This window comes from Rhinolophus sinicus, chromosome 3 (assembly GCF_057876585.1).
Source record: "Rhinolophus sinicus isolate RSI-liver-muscle chromosome 3, RSI-T2T, whole genome shotgun sequence".
NCBI classification, from domain to species: Eukaryota; Metazoa; Chordata; class Mammalia; order Chiroptera; family Rhinolophidae; genus Rhinolophus; species Rhinolophus sinicus.
Genome location: NC_142503.1, coordinates 127,598,473 through 127,621,024, shown reverse-complemented (window position 1 = coordinate 127,621,024; position 22,552 = coordinate 127,598,473). Strand labels below are relative to the sequence as shown.

General features: G+C 53.8%; 4 protein-coding genes across 30 annotated transcripts; 2 read left to right on the top strand and 2 right to left on the bottom strand.

The window, feature by feature from the left end:
- Positions 1–3: 3 nt before the first annotated feature.
- On the bottom strand, positions 4–2,210 carry EMC9 (ER membrane protein complex subunit 9). Of its 18 annotated transcripts, none has more exons than XM_074328068.2 (6): positions 1,726–2,210; positions 1,506–1,582; positions 759–850; positions 572–641; positions 390–484; positions 4–234 (listed from the first exon to the last, which is right to left on the bottom strand). In XM_074328068.2, the coding sequence occupies exons 1-6, from the start codon at positions 1,805–1,807 to the stop codon at positions 54–56; spliced, it is 597 nt and encodes a 198-aa protein (XP_074184169.1). In that variant the 5' UTR covers positions 1,808–2,210; the 3' UTR covers positions 4–53. The 18 variants fall into 18 exon arrangements, with proteins under 18 accessions (XP_074184169.1, XP_074184170.1, XP_074184171.1 ...); XM_074328069.2 differs by having other exon boundaries at positions 759–847; XM_074328070.2 differs by having other exon boundaries at positions 759–823.
- A 989-nt stretch (positions 2,211–3,199) lies between these two features.
- PSME2 (proteasome activator subunit 2) lies at positions 3,200–7,107 on the bottom strand. 2 transcript variants are annotated; one of them, XR_012494804.2, is made up of 11 exons: positions 6,372–6,514; positions 6,030–6,062; positions 5,527–5,589; positions 5,212–5,298; positions 5,074–5,104; positions 4,889–4,986; positions 4,242–4,310; positions 4,023–4,090; positions 3,809–3,863; positions 3,416–3,595; positions 3,200–3,324 (listed from the first exon to the last, which is right to left on the bottom strand). XR_012494804.2 is itself a non-coding variant. In XM_019714389.3 (11 exons), the coding sequence occupies exons 1-11, from the start codon at positions 6,417–6,419 to the stop codon at positions 3,244–3,246; spliced, it is 720 nt and encodes a 239-aa protein (XP_019569948.1). In that variant the 5' UTR covers positions 6,420–7,107; the 3' UTR covers positions 3,200–3,243. The 2 variants fall into 2 exon arrangements, 1 of the variants encoding a protein (XP_019569948.1); XM_019714389.3 differs by having other exon boundaries at positions 3,416–3,502; positions 6,372–7,107.
- A 56-nt stretch (positions 7,108–7,163) lies between these two features.
- RNF31 (ring finger protein 31) lies at positions 7,164–17,068 on the top strand. 2 transcript variants are annotated; one of them, XM_019714374.3, is made up of 21 exons: positions 7,164–7,694; positions 7,781–7,927; positions 8,080–8,235; positions 8,459–8,527; positions 8,618–8,693; positions 8,939–9,116; positions 9,597–9,984; positions 10,158–10,448; positions 10,711–10,959; positions 11,075–11,260; positions 11,370–11,576; positions 12,851–13,024; positions 13,108–13,206; positions 13,299–13,388; positions 14,599–14,713; positions 14,829–14,947; positions 15,220–15,333; positions 15,468–15,525; positions 16,252–16,348; positions 16,656–16,824; positions 16,932–17,068. In XM_019714374.3, exons 1-21 carry the CDS (start codon positions 7,503–7,505, stop codon positions 16,983–16,985), a joined length of 3,228 nt encoding a protein of 1,075 aa, XP_019569933.1. In that variant the 5' UTR covers positions 7,164–7,502; the 3' UTR covers positions 16,986–17,068. The 2 variants fall into 2 exon arrangements, with proteins under 2 accessions (XP_019569933.1, XP_019569935.1); XM_019714376.3 differs by lacking the exons at positions 15,468–15,525; positions 16,252–16,348; positions 16,656–16,824; positions 16,932–17,068 and having other exon boundaries at positions 15,108–15,247.
- Positions 17,069–17,210: 142 nt separating this feature from the next.
- Positions 17,211–22,493, top strand: IRF9 (interferon regulatory factor 9). 8 transcript variants are annotated; one of them, XR_012494803.2, is made up of 10 exons: positions 17,211–17,747; positions 18,531–18,711; positions 19,026–19,209; positions 19,457–19,587; positions 19,675–19,765; positions 19,868–19,939; positions 20,561–20,902; positions 20,990–21,172; positions 21,786–21,901; positions 22,036–22,493. XR_012494803.2 is itself a non-coding variant. In XM_019714388.3 (9 exons), the coding sequence occupies exons 2-9, from the start codon at positions 18,532–18,534 to the stop codon at positions 22,162–22,164; spliced, it is 1,245 nt and encodes a 414-aa protein (XP_019569947.2). In that variant the 5' UTR covers positions 17,211–17,747; position 18,531; the 3' UTR covers positions 22,165–22,493. The 8 variants fall into 8 exon arrangements, 6 of the variants coding, with proteins under 6 accessions (XP_019569947.2, XP_074184162.1, XP_074184161.1 ...); XM_019714388.3 differs by lacking the exon at positions 20,990–21,172; XM_074328061.2 differs by lacking the exon at positions 20,990–21,172 and having other exon boundaries at positions 20,494–20,902.
- Positions 22,494–22,552: the final 59 nt, after the last annotated feature.

Sequence of the window (22,552 nt, the reverse complement as noted above, 5' to 3'; positions counted from 1 at the left end):
CCATCAGCTCAAGTCTCTTTATTGGATCTTGACACATGTACCCCGGCCCTGGCTCAGACATTTCCGTTGGAGGGACCAACCCACTGGGTGATTCGAGTATTGAGCTGCTGGTTGGTCCAGTCCTGCCGGATGTCATCAAGATGGCAGTCAAAGTCCACAAGGTGCTGGTAGGCCCGGCCTTCCAGTAGTGCTCCCACCATCTGCCGTGACTCTTCCCAGTCCCTCCACATCACTCTGAAATAACAACCCGCATGAAGGTCTAACTCATCAGATAGAAGGGCCAGACACATGACAGAAGTTAGGTCTAGAGAATGACCCTTTGGGCAGGACCAAGAACAGGAGGCCCAGGTGTCCTGGGTTTCCAGGGAGAGACGGAGTGGGGCACTCACAGGTTCTTGTCCTTGGGGACCCAACGGGCACCATGGTTCTCCAGGACGATGACTGGGGGTACATGAGACTGAGGCACCAGTTTCTGATTGTCCAACTGCGTGGCAAGGAAGGGCAGGTGAGGGCTTCAAGGATCCCCTTTCCTACTTTCTTTCCAACCCCCTCCTCCAAACCCAAGCCTCACCATAATAAGTACTGCATCAGGGAAGAATTCTGCAATCCGCCCAGCAATTTTCAAGGCCAGGGGCCCAGGGCTGTGTAGAGGGAAGATCAGAGGCATGAGGAGTGGACTGTGAGCAGACCCCATCCATCTGAGCTGCGCCTCCCAGGTCTCAGACATGGGTGCAGTGATTGCCTCTCCTGTGGCGGACCTGGGCCAGGGAAGGGGGGTCAGGCCTGCTTGATGCTTCATGCACAACTGCTTGATGCTTGAGTGCTGTGGGAAACAGGTGCTCAGCCACTGCTGGTAAGAGTGGAAATCAAAGGTAGTCTTCTTGGAGGGTAATTTGGCATAACCATCCAAATTCATATTATACATATGCTGACCAAGAAATTCCACTATATAAAGTTATTGTAGTAATAGGACAGTGTCTAAAATAAAAATTTGGAAACAACCTCAGTGTTTAATATAAGGCATAAATAATGGTACATCCTTAGTCACACTATATAGCTTTAGGGCAAAGTAGATCTTGGTGTAGAGATGGAAAGATATCAGATATTTATTAAATGAGGGAAAAACAAATTACAAAACAGTATGTATAATTTGATCTAGATACATGGTTATTATGTAAGTAGATAATTTTTTCTACATGCATATAAAGAAATTTCCTTTTGCTGGTTGGGCTTCCAACCAGTGTTTTCAGCAGGTGAGAGGCACTTCAGCTAAAGGAGATGTCAGCCTTTTCTTATTGATACACAGGTGTCCTCCCCACCGCCAGAGCATTTTTATATTTATATTTCCTCACTTCAGTACCTAGTCTTGTGCCTGGTGTGCAGTCCCTGCTCCTAAGCGTTTCATTAAGGAAAGATGGAAGGAATGACCAAGAGGAGTTCTCTTGACCCGCCAGCCACCCTCACCCAATAACCCTTGGCCTTCTGCGTCTCGCTACCCCACTTACCTCTGGTCGTTCAGAGCTGCATTGGCGTGGTAGTACCCAGCCACTACCAGACCGGCCTGCGCGCCCCACACATCCACCTGCCGTGGGAAAGGGGCCATCAGTAAACTAAATAGTGCCGCCCGCCCTGTGGGTATGCACTGCAGCCAGGAGGCCAGGGATGGGCTTGGGCTAGGGGCGTTAGGGGGTTTCGCGGAGGTTGATGAGCGTCCAGCGGCGGCACCTGGTTGAGGGCGACCTCCAGCATGACAGACAGGGCCAGGTGGCTGTGGAACAGGGGCACACAGTCGGTGAGGCACAGGCATTCTCCCGACGCCGGCGCCGGCGCCAGCAACAGCCCGTTGACCGCGGCATGCGGATACCGAGCTGCGTGCAGGCACATTTTCACGTAGGCTCTGGCCGAGATCTCCACCTCCCCCATGGCGAGCGGGACTCCCGCTCACGTCTGCGAAGCTTCCTCCAGCGCCCTTGCGCCCTACCTGGCCCTGCCCGTGCCCTCTCACTTAGGTTCTGTAGTGACGCTAACACTGCTCGAAGGCAGCCCGCCGGTTCCAGGCGACCTCGGCTCGAGTCCGGCCCCCACCAGGCCCGGTCGCAGGCGGTCCCGATTGCATGCTGCGGCACCCAGCTCCACCTCCGCCCGCCCCCAGAGGGCGGCCGCAAATACAGGCTTGTCTCAGGGACCCAGAGTACGCTGCTCTAATCTAAGCAGGACTTGCTTCTGGAGTCCCGCCCACATGGTGCCCTTTGATAGGCTTAGATGTTCTCATTTCGTCCTATCACCGGCCGCGTCCAAATCTTGTCCCGCCTTTGTCTCCAGCGTACTGGAAATAACCCACAACTGTAAAGAAAACTGTATGCCCGCTGATTGGCTAGGATACCCGATTTCGGCTCTTGATTGTAGGATGGCTTCTTCTGTTACCTGTGCCGCCCGCGCCCAAAGGCCCGGCAGAGACTACAGGGTGGAGCCGGCGCCCGAAGTCTGGTGTCCTGGAGCAGTGGATCTTCAAACTCGGGCACCAGGCGGGTTGCCTCGCTACTATTGAAGGAGTGGATTTGTACTCTAGACCGGCTCTAACACTTAGTAATGAGCCATGGCCTTGTTTAATGTAATATCTGCAGAAATAAAGACAGCAATTGGCTGAAGGGGAAAAAAGGACCCCCAAAAAAAGAAACGTACAGACCCACCCTTCCCATAATGTCCTGTGGTGTAATTTCATTCATCATCATGCCTTGGGAGCTTTTTTTCCCCTCCCAGGCCTTGAGAAAGAGTCCGATCATTCACCCATAATTCTTCCAGTGAAAGCTCATTGCCCCTCCAGGCTTGCTCTGAGCTGATCAGGTGATGAAAGGTTGTCCCTTTCTTCATTCCCTGACCTCAGCCACAGAACTTTCCCCTGGTCTGTTCAAAGCCTGATTATTCCAATAAGGGCTCTGCCCAAATGCCGTATCTTCCAGGAAGCACTCACGAGATCCCCAGACGGAAAAACTCTTGTGAAATTCCCAAATAAAGGTTATCTTCATGGTTATTATGGCATGTAACAGTTTCCACCCTATTCTTTAGGATGACTTCTTAAGAACAGGATGGACATCTAATTCATCTTTGTCTTCCTGGCACCACATTCACATTCACAGTGTCTGGACATAGGCAGCACTCAGTAAATGCTTTTTGAATGAATGACACACACCAGAGGTAATCCACATATAATATAGGACATTTATTTCCCTCCTAGCCCTGGGCTCAGTACATAGATGGCTTCTCTTCACCCTTTGGGTTGACAATTTTCTCCATGTTGTTGCTGATGATATGATAAAGCTCAGCCTGGAAGAACGCCAGAAGGGCAGCAATCAGGTTCTTGGTCTTTCCTCTGCCCCTCTTGTCCACCTCCCTTAGAGGCTTACCCCACACTCACATAGAAGGCCCTCAGGTCCAACACCATGGCCCTCAGCTCCCCATAGGCTGCCTCATCTCGCTCATGCACTAGGGCCCGGTAATCCATCTGGGATGTGGAAAGCAAAGGTGAGTCAGCCCCATTGAAGGTTAGGACAGTCTGGTTTTCTCACACAGGGAATAGGTAACTGGAACATGAGCCCTTCTCAGCATCAAGAAATGGGATCCACACAGGACAAAACAGAGAAAGGTGTTAAGGTTTTTGAAGCCCAAATCAGTTTTCCTAGGCAATGCTTTTGGCTTAATATTCCCCACATTGGGAAGGTCATAAACAAGACAAAGAGAACCTCTATTCCCCTTTCCTCACCCCACCCCCAGCCAGCATCAGGTGAAAGGCTGTTGGACAATCACTCACTACATGGGTCTCCTTAGAGGCCTTGGCCACAGCATCCCCGCGTTCTGAGAAGTACCTGCCGGAAACAAGGGGAGTAACCACAGGAATGGGGGTTCATAGTCTCCCTCAGACCCTTCCCAAAGCCCTCTATCATCCTGATGGGACTGCCCAGCTTTGGGAGTCCCAAAGAAATGTCCCCACAGCCCCCCTGTGCTGGCCCTCCAGCTGCCCTCACTTGGAAATTGTTGTCTGGAAGGCTTCTACTTTGGTCTTGACTGCATTCACCCTCTCCAGCACCTTCTCCTGTTGTGACAAAAGAGATGGGAGGCAAAGAAAACACTTCATCTCTTCCATCCTTCATTCACCATCTCCTTCCTCCTCTATTATATCTAGTGCCTATCCCCCACTCCCCAAGTCTCTCACCATTTAATATACTTATATACCCTTCTCTTACCTGGATTGCCACCCCAAAGTCATTTCCATCCTCAATCTTGGGGATCAGGTGCTGGATCCATGTGATCACCTATGTTAAGAGGTATCATGTAGGAATCATTCAACAAACTTGCTGGGTTCTTCCTATTTCCACTACTTCCTAATACGACATATTTAACTGAGCATTTATTATGTACCAGGCACTGTGCTATGTATTATACATCTCATTTAATCTTCACAGCAACTTTTCAACGTGTATCTTTTTATTATACCCGCTTAACAGATGAAAAAACTGAATCACAGAATGTCTAAGTTACTTATTTAAGGTAATCGACTAGGTAAGTGATAAAGTCATGATTTGATTCCAAGCAGTCTCCCTCTAGGGCCTAAACTCTTAAACCAACTCACTTGCATAGCACCTGCACTGTGTGCCTGGTATAGCAGTGAGTTCTGAGATCATGGAGGTGGGTATATCAGAGTCTCTGATCTCAGGGATACCACTGTGGTATCAGAGGTGCAGCAGAACCAAAGGTATCTAAACGCAAGGCACAGAAGGAATCTTCCTATTTCAGGAATAGGTTCCTGAATGAAGGACTTGCATCTCTGAAGAATACCAGGGTCTGGCCTGGTTTGTCTTCTCATTCTATTTCTCCCAGTTCCCAGGCTTACCAGAATGCATTTTTCTTTGAGAGTCCAGACTTCTGGCTTAACCAGGGAAAGTAGGGCCAGGACCTTCTCATTCCCAGGAAGAAAGCCGCATTTAGGGACTATAGAAAAGAGGGGACTTAGGCTCCTTTTTCATTAAGTAGTCACTGTGCCATTTCCCTTCCCCTGGCCATCCCTTCCTCTCTTACCTTCTTTCTTCTCCTGCTTATCTGTTTCCATCTAAGGTAAAAAGGGGGAAAGTAGCTTCAGAAAAAGTCATGAAGGTTGAAAAGCGATCATCTCCACTGGGTTTATATAGTATGAGCCCTACACCCTGAGTGCCTCACCTCATCATCCTTGGGTGGGGGGTCTGGAATAGGGATGTCCAGTGGGGCCCGGAGAGAGGTCAGGTCAGCCACATTGAAGGAGTCCTCCTGCACAGAGCTTACTGTCAGGGGATGCCCAGCCTTCCCTGAACACATCCCACCCGCCGTCTGCCTCCCAACCTAGGCTCAGGCCACACACCATCCTAACATTCCCAGTCCACCACTCACAACCACTCACAAATGTTCTCTGCATGCTGAGCCCAGTTGTTAGCTAGAGAGGGTGAGTGGAGAGGAAAGAGGCCGTGGGATGGGGCAAGAGGAGCCCACACTACTCACTTGCAAGAGCTGACTCAGGTATTTGATTTTCTGTGGCAAGAATCTGTAGAGGAATTCTTCAGCCTGCGGGTTACATGGTGAAGGTGGGAAATCACAGAAGACATTTAATGAGATGCCTGAAAGTGGGACTGGAAGGGTCCTTGGAAATCATTGAATCTAAGACCTACAAATGAGAAAACTGAAGCCCTGAAAAGTGAAAGGATTTGCTCAAGCTAGGAAGTGACACAACCAAGGTCAGGACTGTGGTATTCCTGCTTTGGGGTCACAGTGTTTCTTTCCCTCAACACCAAAAGAGGGGAGAAAAGTGGCAGAAGTGGGGAGACTATTAAGAGGAGTCAAATTAAGGGTAGAGATAAATAATTAGGAGCTTATCTTGGATGAAGTCTTGATAAGGGAAGTAGGGCTCAGGTCTAGGGTGGGTTTGGGGGTCACTCTGAGAGGCTGTGACCCTCAAGTATCGGTTTAAAATTCTGGGTCAAATCGCTTGACTCCAGAAGACTTACCTCCTGGAAAAGATTTTGCCGGAAGACATCCACCTGAACAGAGAACAGTATCCGGATGTTGGTTAAGGGTCTCAGTTGTCAAGAGTAAGATCCCACCCCCCAATGGGATGCCCTCTAACTTGGCTCAGGCCTTTCCCACAAGCCAGATTTCTCTGGAAGTCCATGCTCAGTGCAGATACTGGTCAGAGGGCAGGAATCTGGGAATCCCCAGAGCAGAAGTGAAAGCACTGAAGAGGGAGGTTGGGGGAGCTCTTTGGTACGGCTGTGGACCCCTGGAGCACCCAGCTTGGCCTCCATCCAGGAGGGCTCCCTGGACCCCTCCTGGCCTCCGGTCTCCATTACCTGTTTGCGGGCTTCCCCGCTCGGGCGCACCCCACAAGGCTTGGCCATGCTGCTTCAGTTGCTAGCTCTTCAGTCTCCCGGTTCGCCGCCTGGGCTTTCGCTTTCACTCCCCACGTCCAGGCCCGCCCCCCTTAACCCCACCCCTTTCCTTCTTTTCCCCCTCCCCCTGGCCAGCCGCAAACCGTAGGGAGCCCCTCAGCCATTCTCGGCCAGTTGAGACTAGAAGAGGCGGTGCCGATCGGTCACAAGCCCAGGGGCTGTCTGAGGGAGGGGCCAGGACGGGTGGGACCGCGGACCCAGAACTGGAGCAGTCCTTCCAGAGAAGGGCGGGGCTTACAGGGAGAGGCGAGGGAGTCCGGGGGAGGTCCGGGACTGGGGTTAGAGGGGTGGAGAGTGGGAAAGGGGGTGTTGAATGCTGGGGCTCTCCCTGGGAGGCTCGACTGTGAGGAGGGGGCTGGAGATCAGAGCGGTGGGAGAAGTAGTAGAAATGAAGGCCTGGGGCTGAGTAGGAGAGTATGAAAGGGAGTAGGCGCGGGGCTTCCTCCCGGAGGGCGCCTTGCCTTCAAGACCGACTGGAGAAGTTCGCTTGAGCCGGGCTCAGGCCGGCCAGAGTCGAGTCCCCGGCAGAGTGGTACTTCTCCGGTCTACTGGTCTAGATAGAGAGGAAGGCTTTAAAGGGAAATAAATTAACCCCACTCCTTTGGCAATTCATAAAAGAGCGGAATCAGCCTGGAGGAAGGCGGGGAAGAGCTCTAGAACAGGGTTAAGGCCGTGAGGCTCTAGGGGAGGAACCAGGGACCATTTACCCTTCTCATTGGCTGGAACCAGGCCTCCCTTCTTGGCCACGCCCCCAAATTCCCTGATCCCGCCTCCCTTTACTTTAGACCCCTCCTCTTCCCCTGAAACTGGGTCGCAGTCCCGCCCTCTTTCCTAGTACTTCCTGTTCCCGGTTAACCCTGGCGGGGGGCCGGGCGCTGAAAAGTGACCGTGGCCTGAGTGACCCGGGAAGGCTACGCGGACTGGGTCGGGCCGTGAAGCCAGATACCAGGCAGGAGCGGCGCCGCTCGGGCGGAGCGCAGCCTGTGCGGTGTCCCGGCGGGCCGCGGGACTGGGGCTGACTCCTGTCTCGGGATGCCGGGGGAGGATGAGAAGCAGGCCTTCCTGGCGGCCCGCGAGGAGCTGGCGAGCGCCCTGAGGAGGGATTCTGGGCAGGCGTTTTCCGTGGAGCAGCTCTGGCCGCTGCTGGTCACTTCTCTGCCTCCAGCTGCCCGCTACCTGCAGCTGGACGCCGCACGCCTGGTCCGCTGTAACGCTCACGGGGAGGTTAGACCCGGTCCGGCTGGGGAGGGAGACTGAGGATCTGAGCCTGGGATGGGGCTTACAGCGCTCTGCTCTCTGACTGCTTCCAGCCCCGAAACTACCTCAACACCCTGTCCACGGCCCTGAACATCCTGGAGAAATATGGCCGCAACCTCCTCAGTCCTCAGAGGCCCCGGTACTGGCGCGGGGTCAAGTTTAATAACCCGGTCTTTCGAACTACGGTGGATGCTGTGCAGGTGAAGTCCCTGGGGACCGTTATGGGAGAAGGGAACTTGGCCTGCGCTGGGGGTTGGGTAGAAAGGGCCTGAGGCTGTGCCGAATGTGGAGGGGTTCAGCCCTATTGGGAAGGGGCCCTGCTGGGTGATGACTCTCTGTGACTGTGTGGCAGTGGGGCCGCGATGTTCTGCGGTTGTACGGCTACACAGAGGAGCAGCCTGATGGGTTGAGCTTCCCTGAGGGGCAAGAAGATCCAGATGCGCACCAAGTTGCTACAGTCACACTGGAAGTACTGTTACTTCGGACAGAGCTCACTCTACTGTTACAGGTGAGATAGCGCTAGTCCTGAGGACTTAAGCACCAGGGCTGGGAGGCTCAGCCTAACTCCAAAGCCAGTCTGGGGACTCCCATGCTGCTGAGCCATGGGCATAGTCCGCACAGCAACCTGGGAGCTCCCCTTACTATACTCCCTGTGAATGCTGGGGCACCTGGGCTTAGAGAGAAGGCCTCATTCCAGGACTGGAGGTTGAGAACTCTTATCTCGTTTGCAGAATACCCACCCAAGACCACAAGCACTGGAGGAGCTGCTGGAAGACAAGGTTGAAGATGATGCAGTAAAGGTAGGAATGGGGCTTTGAGGCCTGATGAACAAAGGGGCAGGGCATGGGGGCTCCCCAAACCCTTGCCTATTCCCTGCCCTTTTTCCTCAGATGTTCCAGCTCTCTGAGTTTGCCCCTGTACTGAGAGAGATTGCTCCTGGTCCCCTCACCACACCCTCTGCCTCAGGTATTGTTGGTCCTGTGTTGGGGGAGGGAGTGTTAGTAGACCATATTGATGGAAATTTGGGGCCCTCATCTGTCTAGCTTCCTGGTTATCTGCCTTTCTATTTTTTTTTTTTTAAAGAGATTAAAATAGTTTCCTTGAGTCCAGATATGTTGAAAAGTAGTCTATGATTTGTCCCCCTCCACAGCACATTCAATTGTAACCTGGTCTTTTTCAGATAGATGTTCTGTTTCTCTCCTATTCCCCAGGCTCCACTCCTGGTCCCTGCTTCTTCTGTGGGTCTACCCCAGGTACACTGCACTGCTCAGCCTGTAAACAGGCCTTGTGTCCAGCTTGTGATCGCCTGTTCCATGGGCACCCATCCCGTGCCCATCACCTCCGCCAGACCTTGCCCTGGGCCCCCCAGGCCACCCACTTGACCCCCAGGTGAGAGGCCTTCCCTTCTGGGAGGGAGTGAAATTGACAGAACTTAGTTATTTGAGTATCTACTATGTGCCGCATTCTGTGATAAAGACTGTTTTATAAAGAAGGCAAGCAGCCAGTTACTGCCCTCCTAGAGATCACAGACATGTATCAAGCAAGTAGCAGTCGCAACAACATAGAGTATTATGGTGTGCAAATAGGTAGTAGGAGGATGCAATCTAGTCTGAAGGATCAGCTCAATCCATTGGCAATATTTTAAGCACCTAGTGTGGGTCAGTCCCTATGTTAGGGATATCTGCCAGCAAGATGTGAACTTTAAGCTGTCATTTACATGTTGAACAGGCTGTGGGTATAGGAGAGTTGCAGACAAAACGTACAAAGGCCAGAGCCTTATGTCATCATGCAGGAATGAGGGATGCCTGGGGTGAGGGACCCAGGCACCAGGGCCCCCCTCAGTAGTCCATGTCGACTTTCGCATTACAGCTTACCTGCTTCAGCTCCACCACGGCCCCAGTCAACCTCCCTGCTGGCCCTGGGAGACAGCTCTCTTTCTTCTCCTGATTCTGCAAGTGCCCGTCTGCCCTGGCACTGCGCTGCCTGTGCCATACTAAATGAATCTTGGGCAGTGCTCTGTGTGGGCTGTGATCGGCCCAGAGGCTGTAAGGGGTTGGGGCTGGGGATCGAGGGTCCCCAAGGAGCTGGGGGCCTAGAACCTGAGCTTGCACGGGGTCGCTGGGCCTGCCAGAGCTGCACCTTTGAGAATGAGGCGGCGGCTGTGCTGTGTGCCGTATGTGAACGACCTCGGCTGGCTCAGCCTCCTAGCCTGGTGGTGGATTCTCAAGATGCTGGCATTTGCCTGCAGCCCCTCCAGGTAACCTATTCCTAGCCTTTCCGTCTCTTTATTTGCACCTGTTACCATAAGCCATTCTCTATTTCCTCATCCCGTTTTCCTTTGGTTTCCCCATGTCTTCCCCCCCAGTTCTCTATATTTCCATCTTGAGCCTCAGCCAGCTTTCAATGGGATAATTCTTTCTGCCTTCTCAGCAGGGGGATACTTTGCTCTCCTCTGCCCAGACTCCAGTCTGGTACTGTATTCACTGTACCTTCTGCAACTCGGGCCCTGGCTGGGTGTGTGCTATGTGCAACCGGACCAGCAGCCCCCTCCCAGTAAAGCACACCCCCCGGCCCCAGGCCAGCTCTTTGGAAGAGCGACTCCCTGAGCCAAGGCCTCCACGATGTCTCAGTGCCCCCCTGACCAGTTCCTGTGGGGACCCTGAGAAGCAGCGCCAAGACAAGATGAGGGAAGAAGGTCTTCAGCTAGTGATCAAGATCCGGGTAAAGATTTGGGCCTGGGATGAGGTGGGGCTGAGCTGGTGGGGGAAGGGAGAGGCTGCAGGTGATTCATGTGAATTCTTATAAAACTGGTCATTGTTAGCCACAGCCGCCTTTTATTGAACACTTCCCATATGGCAGGTATCATGTGCTCTGCTCACAAGATCATAGTCTGAGCTCAACCACTGTCAGCATTTTGGTTCAGGCTGATGGTGGATGAAGGACACCCTTCCTGATAGGCCCTCTGGGTGGGACTGTGCCTTAGGAAGGGGAAGCCGCAGGCGCCTGTCCAGAGGAGGTCTTCTCAGCTCTGCAGTACTCTGGCACCGAGGTGCCCTTGCAGTGGTTGCGGTCAGAGCTGCCCTACGTGCTGGAGATGGTGGCTGAGCTAGCTGGACAGCAGGCCCCGGGGCTTGGGGCCTTTTCCTGTCAGGAGGCCCGGAAAGCCTGGCTGGATCGTCATGGCAATCTTGATGAAGCTGTGGAGGAGTGTGTAAGGACCCGGCGGAGGAAGGTACCAGCTGTGCTGGAGGGACAGGGGGGAGGGTTGTGGGTCTCAAAGTCTCTCATTCTCTCTCCTTTGCCTGCTTTTTCCCTCTTCATTCCTTTTCTCCATTCCCAACTCATAGGTGCAGGAACTCCGGTCTCTGGGCTTTGGGCCTGAGGAGGGGTCTCTTCAAGCATTGTTCCAACACGGAGGTGATGTGGCACGGGCCCTGACTGAGCTACAGCGCCAGCGCCTGGAGCCCTTCCATCAGCGCCTCTGGGACAGTGGCCCTGAGCCCACCATTTCCTGGGACGGGCCAGATAAGCAGGTGCTGGGAGGAGGTGATGAGCCATGTAGAGGGGCAGAGGGAAGGCTGAGGAGAAGGAGCTTTGGGTCTGACAGCCACTTCTGCCCTCTCCGCCTAAATCACATTGCAGAGCCTGGTTAGACGACTTCTGGCAGTCTACGCACTCCCCAGCTGGGGCCGGGCAGAGCTGGCACTGTCACTGCTGCAGGAGACACCCAGGAACTATGAGTTGGGGGACGTGGTGGAAGCTGTGAGGCAGAGCCAAGACCGGGCCTTCTTGCGCCGCTTGCTTGCCCAGGAGTGTGCCGTGTGCGGCTGGGTGCTGCCCCGCAACCGAGTAAGCCCCTCTCCCCTGAACCTGGCCTTAGAATAACTCTCGTGCCTTTGGACCCCTACTCCACCCATCCCCCATCTCTGGTCCTGTCTTTTGCTCTCCAGTTGCCCACGTGCTCTTGAAGGCTTCTGGGAAGAGGAGGGCAGGAATAGGCCACCTTCCCCCACCTCCATTTTTTAATGTTCTCTTATGGAAAATTTCAAACATACAATGGAAGAGAAAACTGTATAACACATTCCCTCCTCCACCCTCACCATGTATTCATCACCAAGCTTCAGCAATTATAAATGTATGGCCAATCTTTATTTCCCCTCCACACACACAGGAGTGTTTTGAAGCAAATCTCAGGCATCATGTGGTTTATCTGCTGATATTTCAGTGTGTAGCTCTAAAAGAAGACTCTTTGAAAACATAGCCACAAATACCATTGTCACAACCGAAAAATTAACAGTAATTCTTTAATGTCCTCATCAAATCTCCAGTTGGTAGGAGCAGGCCTCTCTTATTCCTGAGCCCCATTTACTCGAGGTCAGAAGTGGCAGTTCTTTGGCCAAATACAGTCCAGTTGAGTTAGGCTGGCTCTGTATCTTTTTTTGTTCCGTTTTGTTTATACTCTTATTTTAAAACAATTGTAGAGTCACAGGAAGTTGCAAAACTACTATAGAGTCCTATGTGCTTTTCACCCACCTTCTCCCCATGGTGACTTCCTATATAATTATAGTACAGTATCAAGACCAAGAAATAGACATGGGTACAATGTTAGCTAGAAGGCAGACCTTGTTCGTTTTTTGCATGGATGTGTATGGGGGGGAGTCGGGGGGGAATTCTACACAATTTTATCCCATGTAGAGATTCATGTAACCACTACCACAATCAAGATATAGACACCCATAAAGAAACCCCTCGTGCTACCCCTTTATAGTTACATATATACAACTTCTTCCTTTCCTCCCATCACCTGGCAACCACTGGTCTGTTCTCCATCTCTATGTTTTATCATTTTAAGAATGTTATATGTGTGTTTGCTTTTAATTGAGTATGAATGCCTTTAGCGGGCATTCTTCCTTTTACCTTAGTTCTCACCATTGTCTGTTTTCCTTCACCTGACAGTATTTAGACATTGAGGTTGCCTGCCTGGCACTTGTTGGCATTTGAGGTTGCTACCCCTGCCCAGTTGTTAACTAGACCCTGGTTTCTCATGAATACCTGGCTATTGCCCTTTCCCCAGGCTGGCAGCTGTGGCTCCTGACCCCCTCCTCTCCCTGCTCACCCTGTAGATGCAGGCCCTGACTTCCTGTGAGTGTACCATCTGTCCTGACTGCTTCCGCCAGCACTTTACCATCGCCCTGAAGGAGAAGCACATCACAGACATGGTGTGCCCCGCCTGTGGCCGCCCCGACCTCACCGACGACACACAGTTGCTCAGCTACTTCTCCACTCTTGACATCCAGGTACTGCAATCTCTGGGTCTTAGGGCACCCTGGGCTTTGAACAAGAACCCTGCCCACCCTCCACTTCTGCATTCTGTCCCCAGCTTCGAGAGAGCCTAGAGCCAGATGCCTATGCCCTGTTCCACAAGAAGCTAACTGAGGGTGTGCTCATGCGGGACCCCAAGTTCTTGTGGTGTGCCCAGGTAAGTGGCCTGCCCAGAGGAGCTTACTGGAGGTGCAGGGGTTGGGGGGGTTGGGTGCCAGGCCTCAAATAGCTATGCTCTTGCACCCACAGTGCTCCTTTGGCTTCATATATGAGCGTGAGCAGCTGGAAGCAACATGTCCCCAGTGTCACCAGACCTTCTGTGTACGTTGTAAGCGCCAGGTGAGGCACATCCACCCTTCCAGAAATGCTTGCTGAGCTGCTGGCAGGTACTGTGTTAGACTCTGGGTGTGTTGGACAACAGAACAGACATGAGCTCTGGACTCAAGTTCTTACAGACTAGTCAGGGAGGGAGGGAGAGATGGAAGGAGGAAGGAAGGACGGGGGAAGGAGGACGGGAGGGAGAGACGGTGGGAGGGAGGATGAATGGGGAGCAAGGCCAAAGGAGGAAGGCTGGGTGAAATGTAAAGGAGGAGGGACGGGTAGGTGTACGGGAGGGAGAGAAGGAAGAAAGAAAAGGAAGCCAGGGAGGGAGAGAGAACATAATTATACATGGGCATAAGTTCTGTGAAGAAAACAAATAGAAGTCTGAGATGAGGAATAAAGGAATGGGCCTACTTAGGACAGAGAGGTCAGACAAGTCTTCTCTAAAATGGTTTAGTTTAAGCTCAGGCCTGAAAGTTAAGAAGAAGTCAACTATGCAGCGTATTGGGGACAGAAAGAACAACGCATGGAATGGCCAAAGTCAGAGTCAAGTGTTATGTGGCTGGAGCCTCCAGAGCAAGGGTAAGAGTAGTAGGCGGTTGGCGAGGAGCTCGCTGCCAGCTCAGGGGAGACCTTAAGGCCAAGTGAAGAAGTTGTTTGCCTTTCATTCTAAGACTAAGCGAGGGGTGATATGATCTCATTTACCTTTTTAAAAGTTTAATATTTTATACCAAACAATCACATCTATATTATGAAACATAATAATAAAATAAACACCTGAAACCCTAGTACCAAACCTCAAAACTAGGACACTCCCAATCCTGTTAAAGCTGCCTGACTTACACTTTCAAAGGCACTTTGGCTGCAAGGTGGAGGGTGGACCGTAGGGGAGCCTTAGTGGAGGCAGAGAGACTAGTAACTGAAGCAAGACCTGACCTGGCCCAGGATAAGATGGTCACAGTAGGGACAAAGAGAAAGGGGACAGGGTTGAAAATAGATGTTGGTACTATGTTAGCGAGGCTTGTGTGTTGGAGACAAGGTGTGCTGGTGAGTATGTGGTGGTATAAGGAAATGACAGAACCAAGGGTGGCCCCTCAGTTTTGGATTTGAGCAAATGTTGGATGGCAGTGCCGTAAACTAAGCCAGGGGTCACTAGATAAGAATGGAGGCGTCAGCAAGAAGGGCCAGGGATGGAGCTTCCATGTGACGATTGCTCTCCTTCCGGCAGTGGGAGGAGCAGCACCGAGGCCGGAGCTGCGAGGATTTCCAGAACTGGAAACGCACCAATGACCCAGAATACCAGGCCCAGGGCCTGGCAATGTATCTTCAGGAAAATGGCATTGGTAAGGCTGCCCCACTAGGCCTGTTTGCCCAGTGAGCTATCGTTGCCAGCAGCTCTCTTCCTGAGGGCCTTGAGGAGCAGTGGCAGCCCCAGCCCTGACCTGCTGTCCCTTGCAGATTGCCCCAAGTGCAAATTCTCGTACGCACTGGCCCGAGGAGGCTGCATGCACTTTCATTGCACCCAGTGCCGCCACCAGTTCTGCAGTGGATGCTATAATGCCTTTTACGCCAAGAATGTGAGCCCAGAGAATGGGGATGGAAAGGATAAAAGGATGGGGGGCTGCCATTGGGTTTGAGGGGCAGAAGCCACTGAGAAGCGGCCCAGGGGAAGAGAAAGGAGGCCGGTGGGGTGTAAATGACCTCTGTCTGTCCCCTCTCCCCCTCTGCTTGCTCCAGACCCTCCAGTGTCTCTATCTGCCCCCACCCCTACACCCCTCACACAGGGGTTCCTGAGAGGCCAGGACCCCAACAGTCTCCAACTTCCCTCTCCCATCTGGGTTTCTGCCAGAAATGTCCAGACCCGAACTGCAGAGTGAAAAAGTCCCTACATGGCCACCACCCCCGAGACTGCCTCTTCTACCTGCGGGACTGGACTGCTCTCCGGCTTCAAAAGCTGCTACAGGTCAGGCATGGCCAGCCTGGCTGGGTTTGTAGGTTGCCAAGGAGAGGAGGCAGGGCCCAGGGTGATAAGAAGGGAAAGGCTCTAAGGGCTGGCATCAAGGAGAATGTAACGCCCATCCCTCTGCCCCTCCTCAGGACAATAACGTCATGTTCAACACAGAGCCCCCAGCGGGGGCCCGGACAGTCCCTGGAGGTGAGTGTCAGGGCAAGCGTTGGAGAAGGGGAGAGGGTGGCTGGGCGCCCACTGTGCAGTTGGTAAAGGAAAGGCTTGGGTCTGGGCTCAGACCTGAGCTCAAGGCCCATCCTATGTTGACGTGTTGTGTGCCCGTTGGCAAGTTAACCTCCCCGAGCCTTGTTTCTCCCTTTGTAAAATGGGGGTAATAGCCACCTTGCAGCTAAGCTATTTTACATGAGGCCACATTAAAGTACCTGGCACTCAATACTAATTTTCTTCTTCCATTCCCAAAGGCTAATGATTCATTAGTTAACTCAATGAGTATTTAATGAGACTTGCTAGTTGCCGCCTTAGGTTCCATGAGGGCAACAGAGAGATGGCACATATGGTTCTAATGTACTCCATTTCTTACCATCTAGATAGAGTAAGACCTTCACAGAATAAGTTAACTATGCAAGCGCTAAATCACAAAAGAGCTGTTTCAGGGAGTACGTGATTATGGGCCAAAAGCCAGCTTGGATAAAAGCAGGGACAGCAAGGTCGCTGCCTTTGGATCAGAGCTGGTCTGCTATAATACAGGGCCATCTCTAAGTTCCCCCCACCACTACCACTGTTAGAGCAGGGGCTTCTGTGCTTCGGCCCCTCCCTGGATGCCACCTCCCACGCCTCCGTCCCAGTTCTCCTGGGGCCTGGTGGTCAGTGGCCTCCTCCCAACAAAGGGCCCTTTCCTGCCCTTACCCATAGGTGGCTGCCGAGTGATGGAGCAGAAGGAGGTTCCCAATGGACTCCGGGATGAAGCTTGTGGCAAGGAGACTCCAGCTGGCTATGCGGGCCTCTGCCAGTGAGTGCCAGGCAGGGGGCATGGTTTTGGGGAGAAGGACAGGAGTGCTGAGGGCGTGCCCAGGTGGTAAAGTGGGTCTCTGGGAGCAGTGGGTCCTGCAAGAAGTAGGAGGGAGGTGCCCTCTGGGCAAGGACCTGGATAGGTAGCAGCAAGCAATGTGCATGGGTTGGCAGTGCCTACATGTGCAGCAGGCAAGGATTATCAGTCTTATTCATCCAAGTATGCCAGGGCCTAGCACGGCACTGGGCACACTCAGTTAACACTGGCCGAACAGAAGAACGACTATCCCTCCCTCTCATCTCTCCAGGGCACACTACAAAGAGTATCTTGTAAGCCTCATCAATGCCCACTCACTGGACCCAGCCACCCTGTATGAGGTGGAGGAGCTGGAGACGGCTACCAAGCGCTACCTGCACGTACACCCCCAGCCGCTGGCTGGGGAGGACGCCCCCACCTACCACACCCGCTTGTTACAGGTGAAGCCTCCTGCCAGTCTCGCCTCTGGCCCTATGTTCTGAGCCCCCTAGCCAGCCGGTATCTGAGCTCCAGGCTTCCAGGGTCATCATCTTCTCTCCTTCTGCAGAAGCTGATGGAAGAGGTGCCCTTGGGACAGAGTATCCCCCGCAGGAGGAAGTAGCTGAGGGAGAGGGTCCCAATGAGGGTCGCATGGCCTGACTCCTGCAAGAACAGCTCCAGCACCAATAAAGAAGCATCTCCTTGCCCAGGCTTCTTGGTCCTTCTTCCTGGCCCTACCATCTGGGGGCACCATGGAAAGGGGGGTGAACAGAGCTTTCCTAAAAGGGCCCCCTACAGCCTACTGCCTGACCCTAGACTCATAGGCCGAGGAAGGAGTTGACACCATGGATGGCTAAGGGAGGCCCTCCCTGCCCGCTTGGCCTAGGCTGACGTCCTCCTTCCCTGCCTCCCTTCTTCCCTTCATTGAATTGAGCTGACGTTTGAAGTCACCAAACAGGCTCCAAGCAGGCACCGAGGGGGAACATAGATGCACAGGTAGTACAGAGCTATCCAGAGGCCCTGGGGCCAGACTGCAGAATTCTGTGGCCTCCCTGGGGAAGCAGCAGTGTCACAGGTGGTCGAATACCAGGAACGAGTGTCTGAGGGAGGAAGGGGAATGAGCCTCAGCTGGGAGGGTTCCTCCTGCGTCTGCTTTCAACAGTGAGATTCTCAGATGCTGCTTCCACCTAGTGGCCATCGTTGCCCTGCAACTCGGACCACGTGATTTCTGGGAAAAGGACCTCCCAGGAGGAGAACTGAAACTTAGGGTGGGGACTGTAGAAACAGGGTGGAGTTACCAGGAAGCTGCCTAGCCGGGAGCTGAGCTGAGGTCAGCTCGGCCCTGGGACATCCCGGCCCTGGGACAGCCCGCACAGCAGCTCAGGTAAGATGAGCCAAGAATTGGCGGCAACCTGGGTCTAGGACTAGAAGGCCTAGCGGGATTGGAGAGGTGGGAGGGAGGGAGTGCTCCTGGGGGCCCCTCTGCTAAACAGGAAGAGACAGAAGGCCTGTGAGCCTGGAAGCAGGAGGTTTGGCCTGAGTGAGAGACTGACCTGAGTGAGAGACTGACCAGGGGCTGTGTCCCAAACTGCAGGCAAAGGCCAGGAGAACCTGCTGCCCCATGGTTCAGGGAAGAAGGCTGTTTACCCCCGTCCACTTGGTCCGTTGTTTGCTTGCTTGCCTCTGGTCCTGCCCACTTATGCTGCGGCTCCGCCCATGCCCCCCTAACCTCTAGGGCAAGCAGAGGGGACAGGTGAGGGTGGGAGGAGAGGTTGTGGTGTGGTGGGTGCAGAGTGTTGGTGGTGCATCCTCTAAGCAGTCTGCAAATGCTTGGCGATCTAGATGACCTCTCACCAGGAACAGAACACCAACGAAATTCTTCCGAACAATAGAGTCCAGAAAAGTCTTAAAAGACCAACGCCTAAGGTTTCCTTCTAGATGTCACAGCTTGGGGTCTTAAAAACAACATATAATTTTTTTAATTGCCAGTGATGGCAGAACCAAAGCTATTTGGTCTCAGAGAATTTTGAGATATGTCTAGAGATAAAAGACGGATGGGTTCTCCAGGGACCCTTGCCAGACTACAACCCAAATGGCCAGGGCCTCAGCAGATGTTCCCTCCCAAAGGGTTGGTCCTACTGATTCTGCCTTCTGTTCTTATCCCCAGGATGGCATCAGGCAGGGCACGCTGCACCCGAAAGCTCCGCAACTGGGTGGTGGAGCAAGTGGACAGCGGGCAGTTCTCAGGGGTGTGCTGGGAAGATGAAGCTAAGACCATGTTCAGGATTCCCTGGAAGCATGCCGGCAAGCAGGACTTCCGGGAGGACCAGGATGCCGCCTTCTTCAAGGTGAAGGGACCTGGGAACTGGCCCCTCTCTCCAAGCGAGGGATGGAGTCAACACGGGTGTTCAAGGGGTTGTATCTGCCTGGCTTTCAGGTAAAAGGGAGATTAGAGAGGAGAACCAATGACATAATTAGCAGAGCCAAGTGCAACATGGAAATGCAAAAATTATTAAGGATTTCAAGATGGCAACAACTGAGCATAAACCCAGCACAGGCCTTTCTGTGCGAGTGTTCACGCTGCGTATTCTTGAAGCGGACCCTGGTGGGGGAGCAGCTGGGGTCTCTAACATGCTGCCTCTCTTCATTGCCTGTGTCCTAGGCCTGGGCGATATTTAAGGGAAAGTACAAGGAGGGGGACACAGAAGGCCCCGCTATCTGGAAGACTCGTCTGCGCTGTGCTCTCAACAAAAGTCCTGAGTTTGAGGAGGTTCCTGAGAACGGCCATCGGGATGGGGCTGAGCCCTATAAGGTGTATCGGCTGCTGCCACCAGGAACCCTCCCTGGTGAGTGTCCCCTGGCCCACCGCTCTAGAATCAGCAGACTGGGGAAGAAGGACGGAGAGGAGCGTCGTGGGAGGTTGGGGGGACTCCCTCAGGCCCCTTGGTCAGAGTTCTACCTTGTCCTTGTCCTTGGGACCTGCTACCCAGGTTCCCCTGCTCAGTCCTGCCCACCCTTTCGCAGCCTCTCATCTCTCCCACTGTCCCCACTGATGGCTCTGACCATCCTCTCCCCCTCAACAATATTCCACAGCTCCAGCAGGAACCCAGAAATCACCATCAAAGAGACAGCACAGCTCTGTGTCCCCCGAGAGGGCGGAGTATGAGGGTACCACGAAGAACTGTATACTCAGCCCCTCCTTGCTCCAGGACCCACTCAAAACCGTAAGAGCTGGGGAGGGAACTGGGTGGGCCTGAGGCAGGACAGTAACTAGGGGGAGAGGGGGCCAACGATAGACACTATGTCTGCAGGAGGAGGTGGGGGCCCATGGGGGCGCAGGCCATTCAAACTTGGAGAGCAGCAGCAAAAGCAGCAGCAGCAGCAGCTCTGAGCCTCAGGAAGGTACTGCCTCCCTGCCTCTCGTCATCCCCTGTGTCACACACACCCTCTGGTCCTTGGACTCCCCAGTGCCATTCTGCATGACGTGCCTCTCCTCCCTCCCAGGTGCTAACACAACTGAGGCCCCTTTCCAAGAAAATCAGGCCTCCCTGGAGCGGCTGCCCCCTCCAGACTCAGGTACTGAACGTGTCTGGCTTCTCCCTGCTCCCTCTCCCTACAGGTCACCTTCCTGTGGCTAATGCACACGTGATCTAATCTGTCAGGGCTTGCAGCAGCCTGTGCTTAGCTTACCCAGACAGTGCACCTGGCCAGACTCCAGGCTCCAAACACCTTGCTTCTCAGAAACACTCCCTGGGCACTCTGTTTCCTGGAAATCTGCTTTGAGACATTGATTTCTGGCGGTTAAGAAAAGGCCCAATCTCTTGGACCTTCTTGTAAACTGTAAGACCCTGGGCATAAAGCCTGGAGACCTCAGTGTGAATCTGTGTATTAGCTACTCTCCTGAGTTACAGGAAAGTCTGACAGGGGGCCCCATGGCTGGTGAGTGTGGGGGCAGTGAGGATAAGAAGGAGGGCGTCTTCTCCAACCCCAGAAGGTACAGCCGCAGCCCCACTCTGTGCCGCCTGCCTTCTCCTCCCCAGCCCTCGCTCGGTTTCCCTCTCTGGGCCTCTTGTCCTTCAGCAGCAAAACAAGGCGTTGGAGTTGCAAGGAGCCCCTCTTTGTTTCCCCAGAGCCCCGTGCTGACCAGGTGGACCCCTGGGAGAGGCACTGGTACAGTTGGTCGTTCTCTGTCTGCAGACTACTCGCTGCTGCTCACGTTCATCTACAGTGGACACGTGGTGGGTGAGGCCCAGGTGCAGAGCCTGGACTGCCGCCTGGTGGCTGAGCCCTCGGGCTCCCAGTGTGGCATGGAGCAGGTGGTGTTTCCCAAGCCCGGCCCGCAAGAGCCCACCCAGCGCCTGCTGAGCCAGCTCGAGAGAGGTGTCCTGGTGGCCAGCAACGCCCGAGGTCTCTTTGTGCAGCGCCTGTGCCCCATCCCCGTATCCTGGAGCGCACCCCAGACCCCGCCTGGTCCAGGCCCACATCTGCTGCCCAGCAACGAGTGTGTGGAGCTTTTCAGAACCACCTACTTCTGCAGAGGTGAGGCTGCTGCAGCCCAGTGCCCGAGCCCTTACCCCCACCTCTTAGTCCCCAGGCCCTGCCCCTACCCTGTGCTCCCTCCAACAGAGCCACCATCACAGCCCATGCACGGCACCCGACACTTGCTGTGTGCACATCCTGCGGGGTCCTGTGCTGAGCCCTCCTCCCGCCATCCCGGCTGTGGAAGATGAGGCTCTGGCAGAGCCCAGCACAGGAGGCTCGCAGCTCGGCGAGCACCATCACCTTGACACGCACGGTAGTCGTGGGAAGGTGCGCCTTGCAGCCCTCTCCTACGCACACTGGCACGCGCACCATCCACACATTCGGGAGAGCTGGCGTATGTCACACACCCTGGCCCTACCACACTCTGCGCGTCCCCTCACATAGATCGCCCCTCTCCAATCCAAGCTGTGCATTCTGCTTCCTGCCTTCATTCAGCTCTAAATCTAACCTTGGGAGTGGGGAGCTAGGAGTGCAGGAAACTCAAGGCATGTGTTCCCGGGGTCATGGTGCTCTAGCATAGGGAGGTGTGAGCAGGCAACCAAAGTGTGAGCACAGCTGTGTTAGCAGCCAGGGCTGCTGCTGGGAGGCCTCTAAACTCGCCCAGCAGATCATGCCAGGTTGTGCAATGCCTCTAAGTAGTTCTTACTCGCAGAAGGAGTGCCTTTTCCAACCGCACGTCGGTGAGCAGCCTCTAATTCCCAGCATTTCTGGCATAAGTCAGCAGCCTTGGGATCCTGCAGCTTCTGCTCTGGCCTTGGTCTCCCTGTGGCCCCAGTGCCACTTCTCTTTCTCCGTTAAGGGTCCCTTCCTATTCCCTCCCTGCCTGTGGCCCTCTCCCTTCTCTTTCCTTTCTTCTAACCCTTGACCCTTTCTCTTTCAGACTTGGCCAGGTACTTCCAGGGCCTGGGCCCCCCACCCAAGTTTCAGGTGACACTGAATTTCTGGGAGGAGACCCCTGGCCCCAGCCATACCCTACAGAGTCTTATCACAGTGCAGGTGAGTTCAGCAGGGGAAGAATAGCTACCTATGTAGGTGACGGGGTTCCAGGAGGAGAAGGGGCCTTCCCAGGGCAGGGGGAGGCGCTGCCCCTGCGGTGTTCATGATGCCTCTCCCCCCTTCTTCTGGCACAGATGGAGCAGGCCTTTGCCCGACATTTACTGCAGGAGACCCCAGAGGACGAGGCAGCCATTCTGTCCCTGTTGCAAAGCCTAGGGGACCCACCTTCCTCCTCTCCGCTCTGTTCCTCCAGTTTTCCTTGAAAGACTCGTTTTCCACACTATTATTGAGCTGCCTCCCTCGGTGATAATTCTTCGTGGTTGTCTGTGATGGTTATGTCCTTGAACTCCTCATGATGTCTGACAGGTGGAGAACTCAAGCATGACTTTTATCTTTTGTGGGGGTTTTTTGTTTTGTTTTGTTTTTTTGAGATATACCCTTTTTTATCTCTGAGGAAGTGAACTGGGAAAGTCCAAATGGTTTGAACTCAGGGGAACCTTCCCCTCCTGTCCCAACCCGATAGCCAAGCACTTTATCTTTTCTTCTTAGGTCGTCACTAAGGTTTTAAAATAAAATTTTACTGAAAAAAGAATCCATCTCTGATTTGTTGGGAGAAAAAGGTAGCGGGGATCACAGGGAGATGACAGCTGT

Bases quoted from the DNA above. Each gene is read 5' to 3' on its own strand.
- EMC9 (XM_019714453.3), bottom strand. From the start codon at position 1,807: ATGCCTGTGCCTCACCGACTGTGTGCCCCTGTTCCACAGCCACCTGGC. The intron at 759-1,505 runs GTAAGTGGGGTA...TCCCTGGCCCAG, and splicing joins GCAGCTCTGAACGACCAGAG to GTCCGCCACAGGAGAGGCAA. The intron at 485-571 runs GTGAGGCTTGGG...CTTGCCACGCAG, and splicing joins CTGATGCAGTACTTATTATG to TTGGACAATCAGAAACTGGT.
- PSME2 (XM_019714389.3), bottom strand. From the start codon at position 6,419: ATGGCCAAGCCTTGTGGGGTGCGCCCGAGCGGGGAAGCCCGCAAACAG. The intron at 6,063-6,371 runs GTAATGGAGACC...TTCTCTGTTCAG, and splicing joins GCGGGGAAGCCCGCAAACAG to GTGGATGTCTTCCGGCAAAA. The intron at 5,105-5,211 runs GTGAGGCACTCA...TTTTTACCTTAG, and splicing joins CCCCACCCAAGGATGATGAG to ATGGAAACAGATAAGCAGGA.
- RNF31 (XM_019714374.3), top strand. From the start codon at position 7,503: ATGCCGGGGGAGGATGAGAAGCAGGCCTTCCTGGCGGCCCGCGAGGAG. The intron at 9,985-10,157 runs GTAACCTATTCC...CTGCCTTCTCAG, and splicing joins TTTGCCTGCAGCCCCTCCAG to CAGGGGGATACTTTGCTCTC. The intron at 13,207-13,298 runs GTAAGTGGCCTG...TTGCACCCACAG, and splicing joins AGTTCTTGTGGTGTGCCCAG to TGCTCCTTTGGCTTCATATA.
- IRF9 (XM_088796951.1), top strand. From the start codon at position 18,397: ATGTCTAGAGATAAAAGACGGATGGGTTCTCCAGGGACCCTTGCCAGA. The intron at 19,210-19,456 runs GTGAGTGTCCCC...AATATTCCACAG, and splicing joins GCCACCAGGAACCCTCCCTG to CTCCAGCAGGAACCCAGAAA. The intron at 20,903-21,785 runs GTGAGGCTGCTG...TTTCTCTTTCAG, and splicing joins AACCACCTACTTCTGCAGAG to ACTTGGCCAGGTACTTCCAG.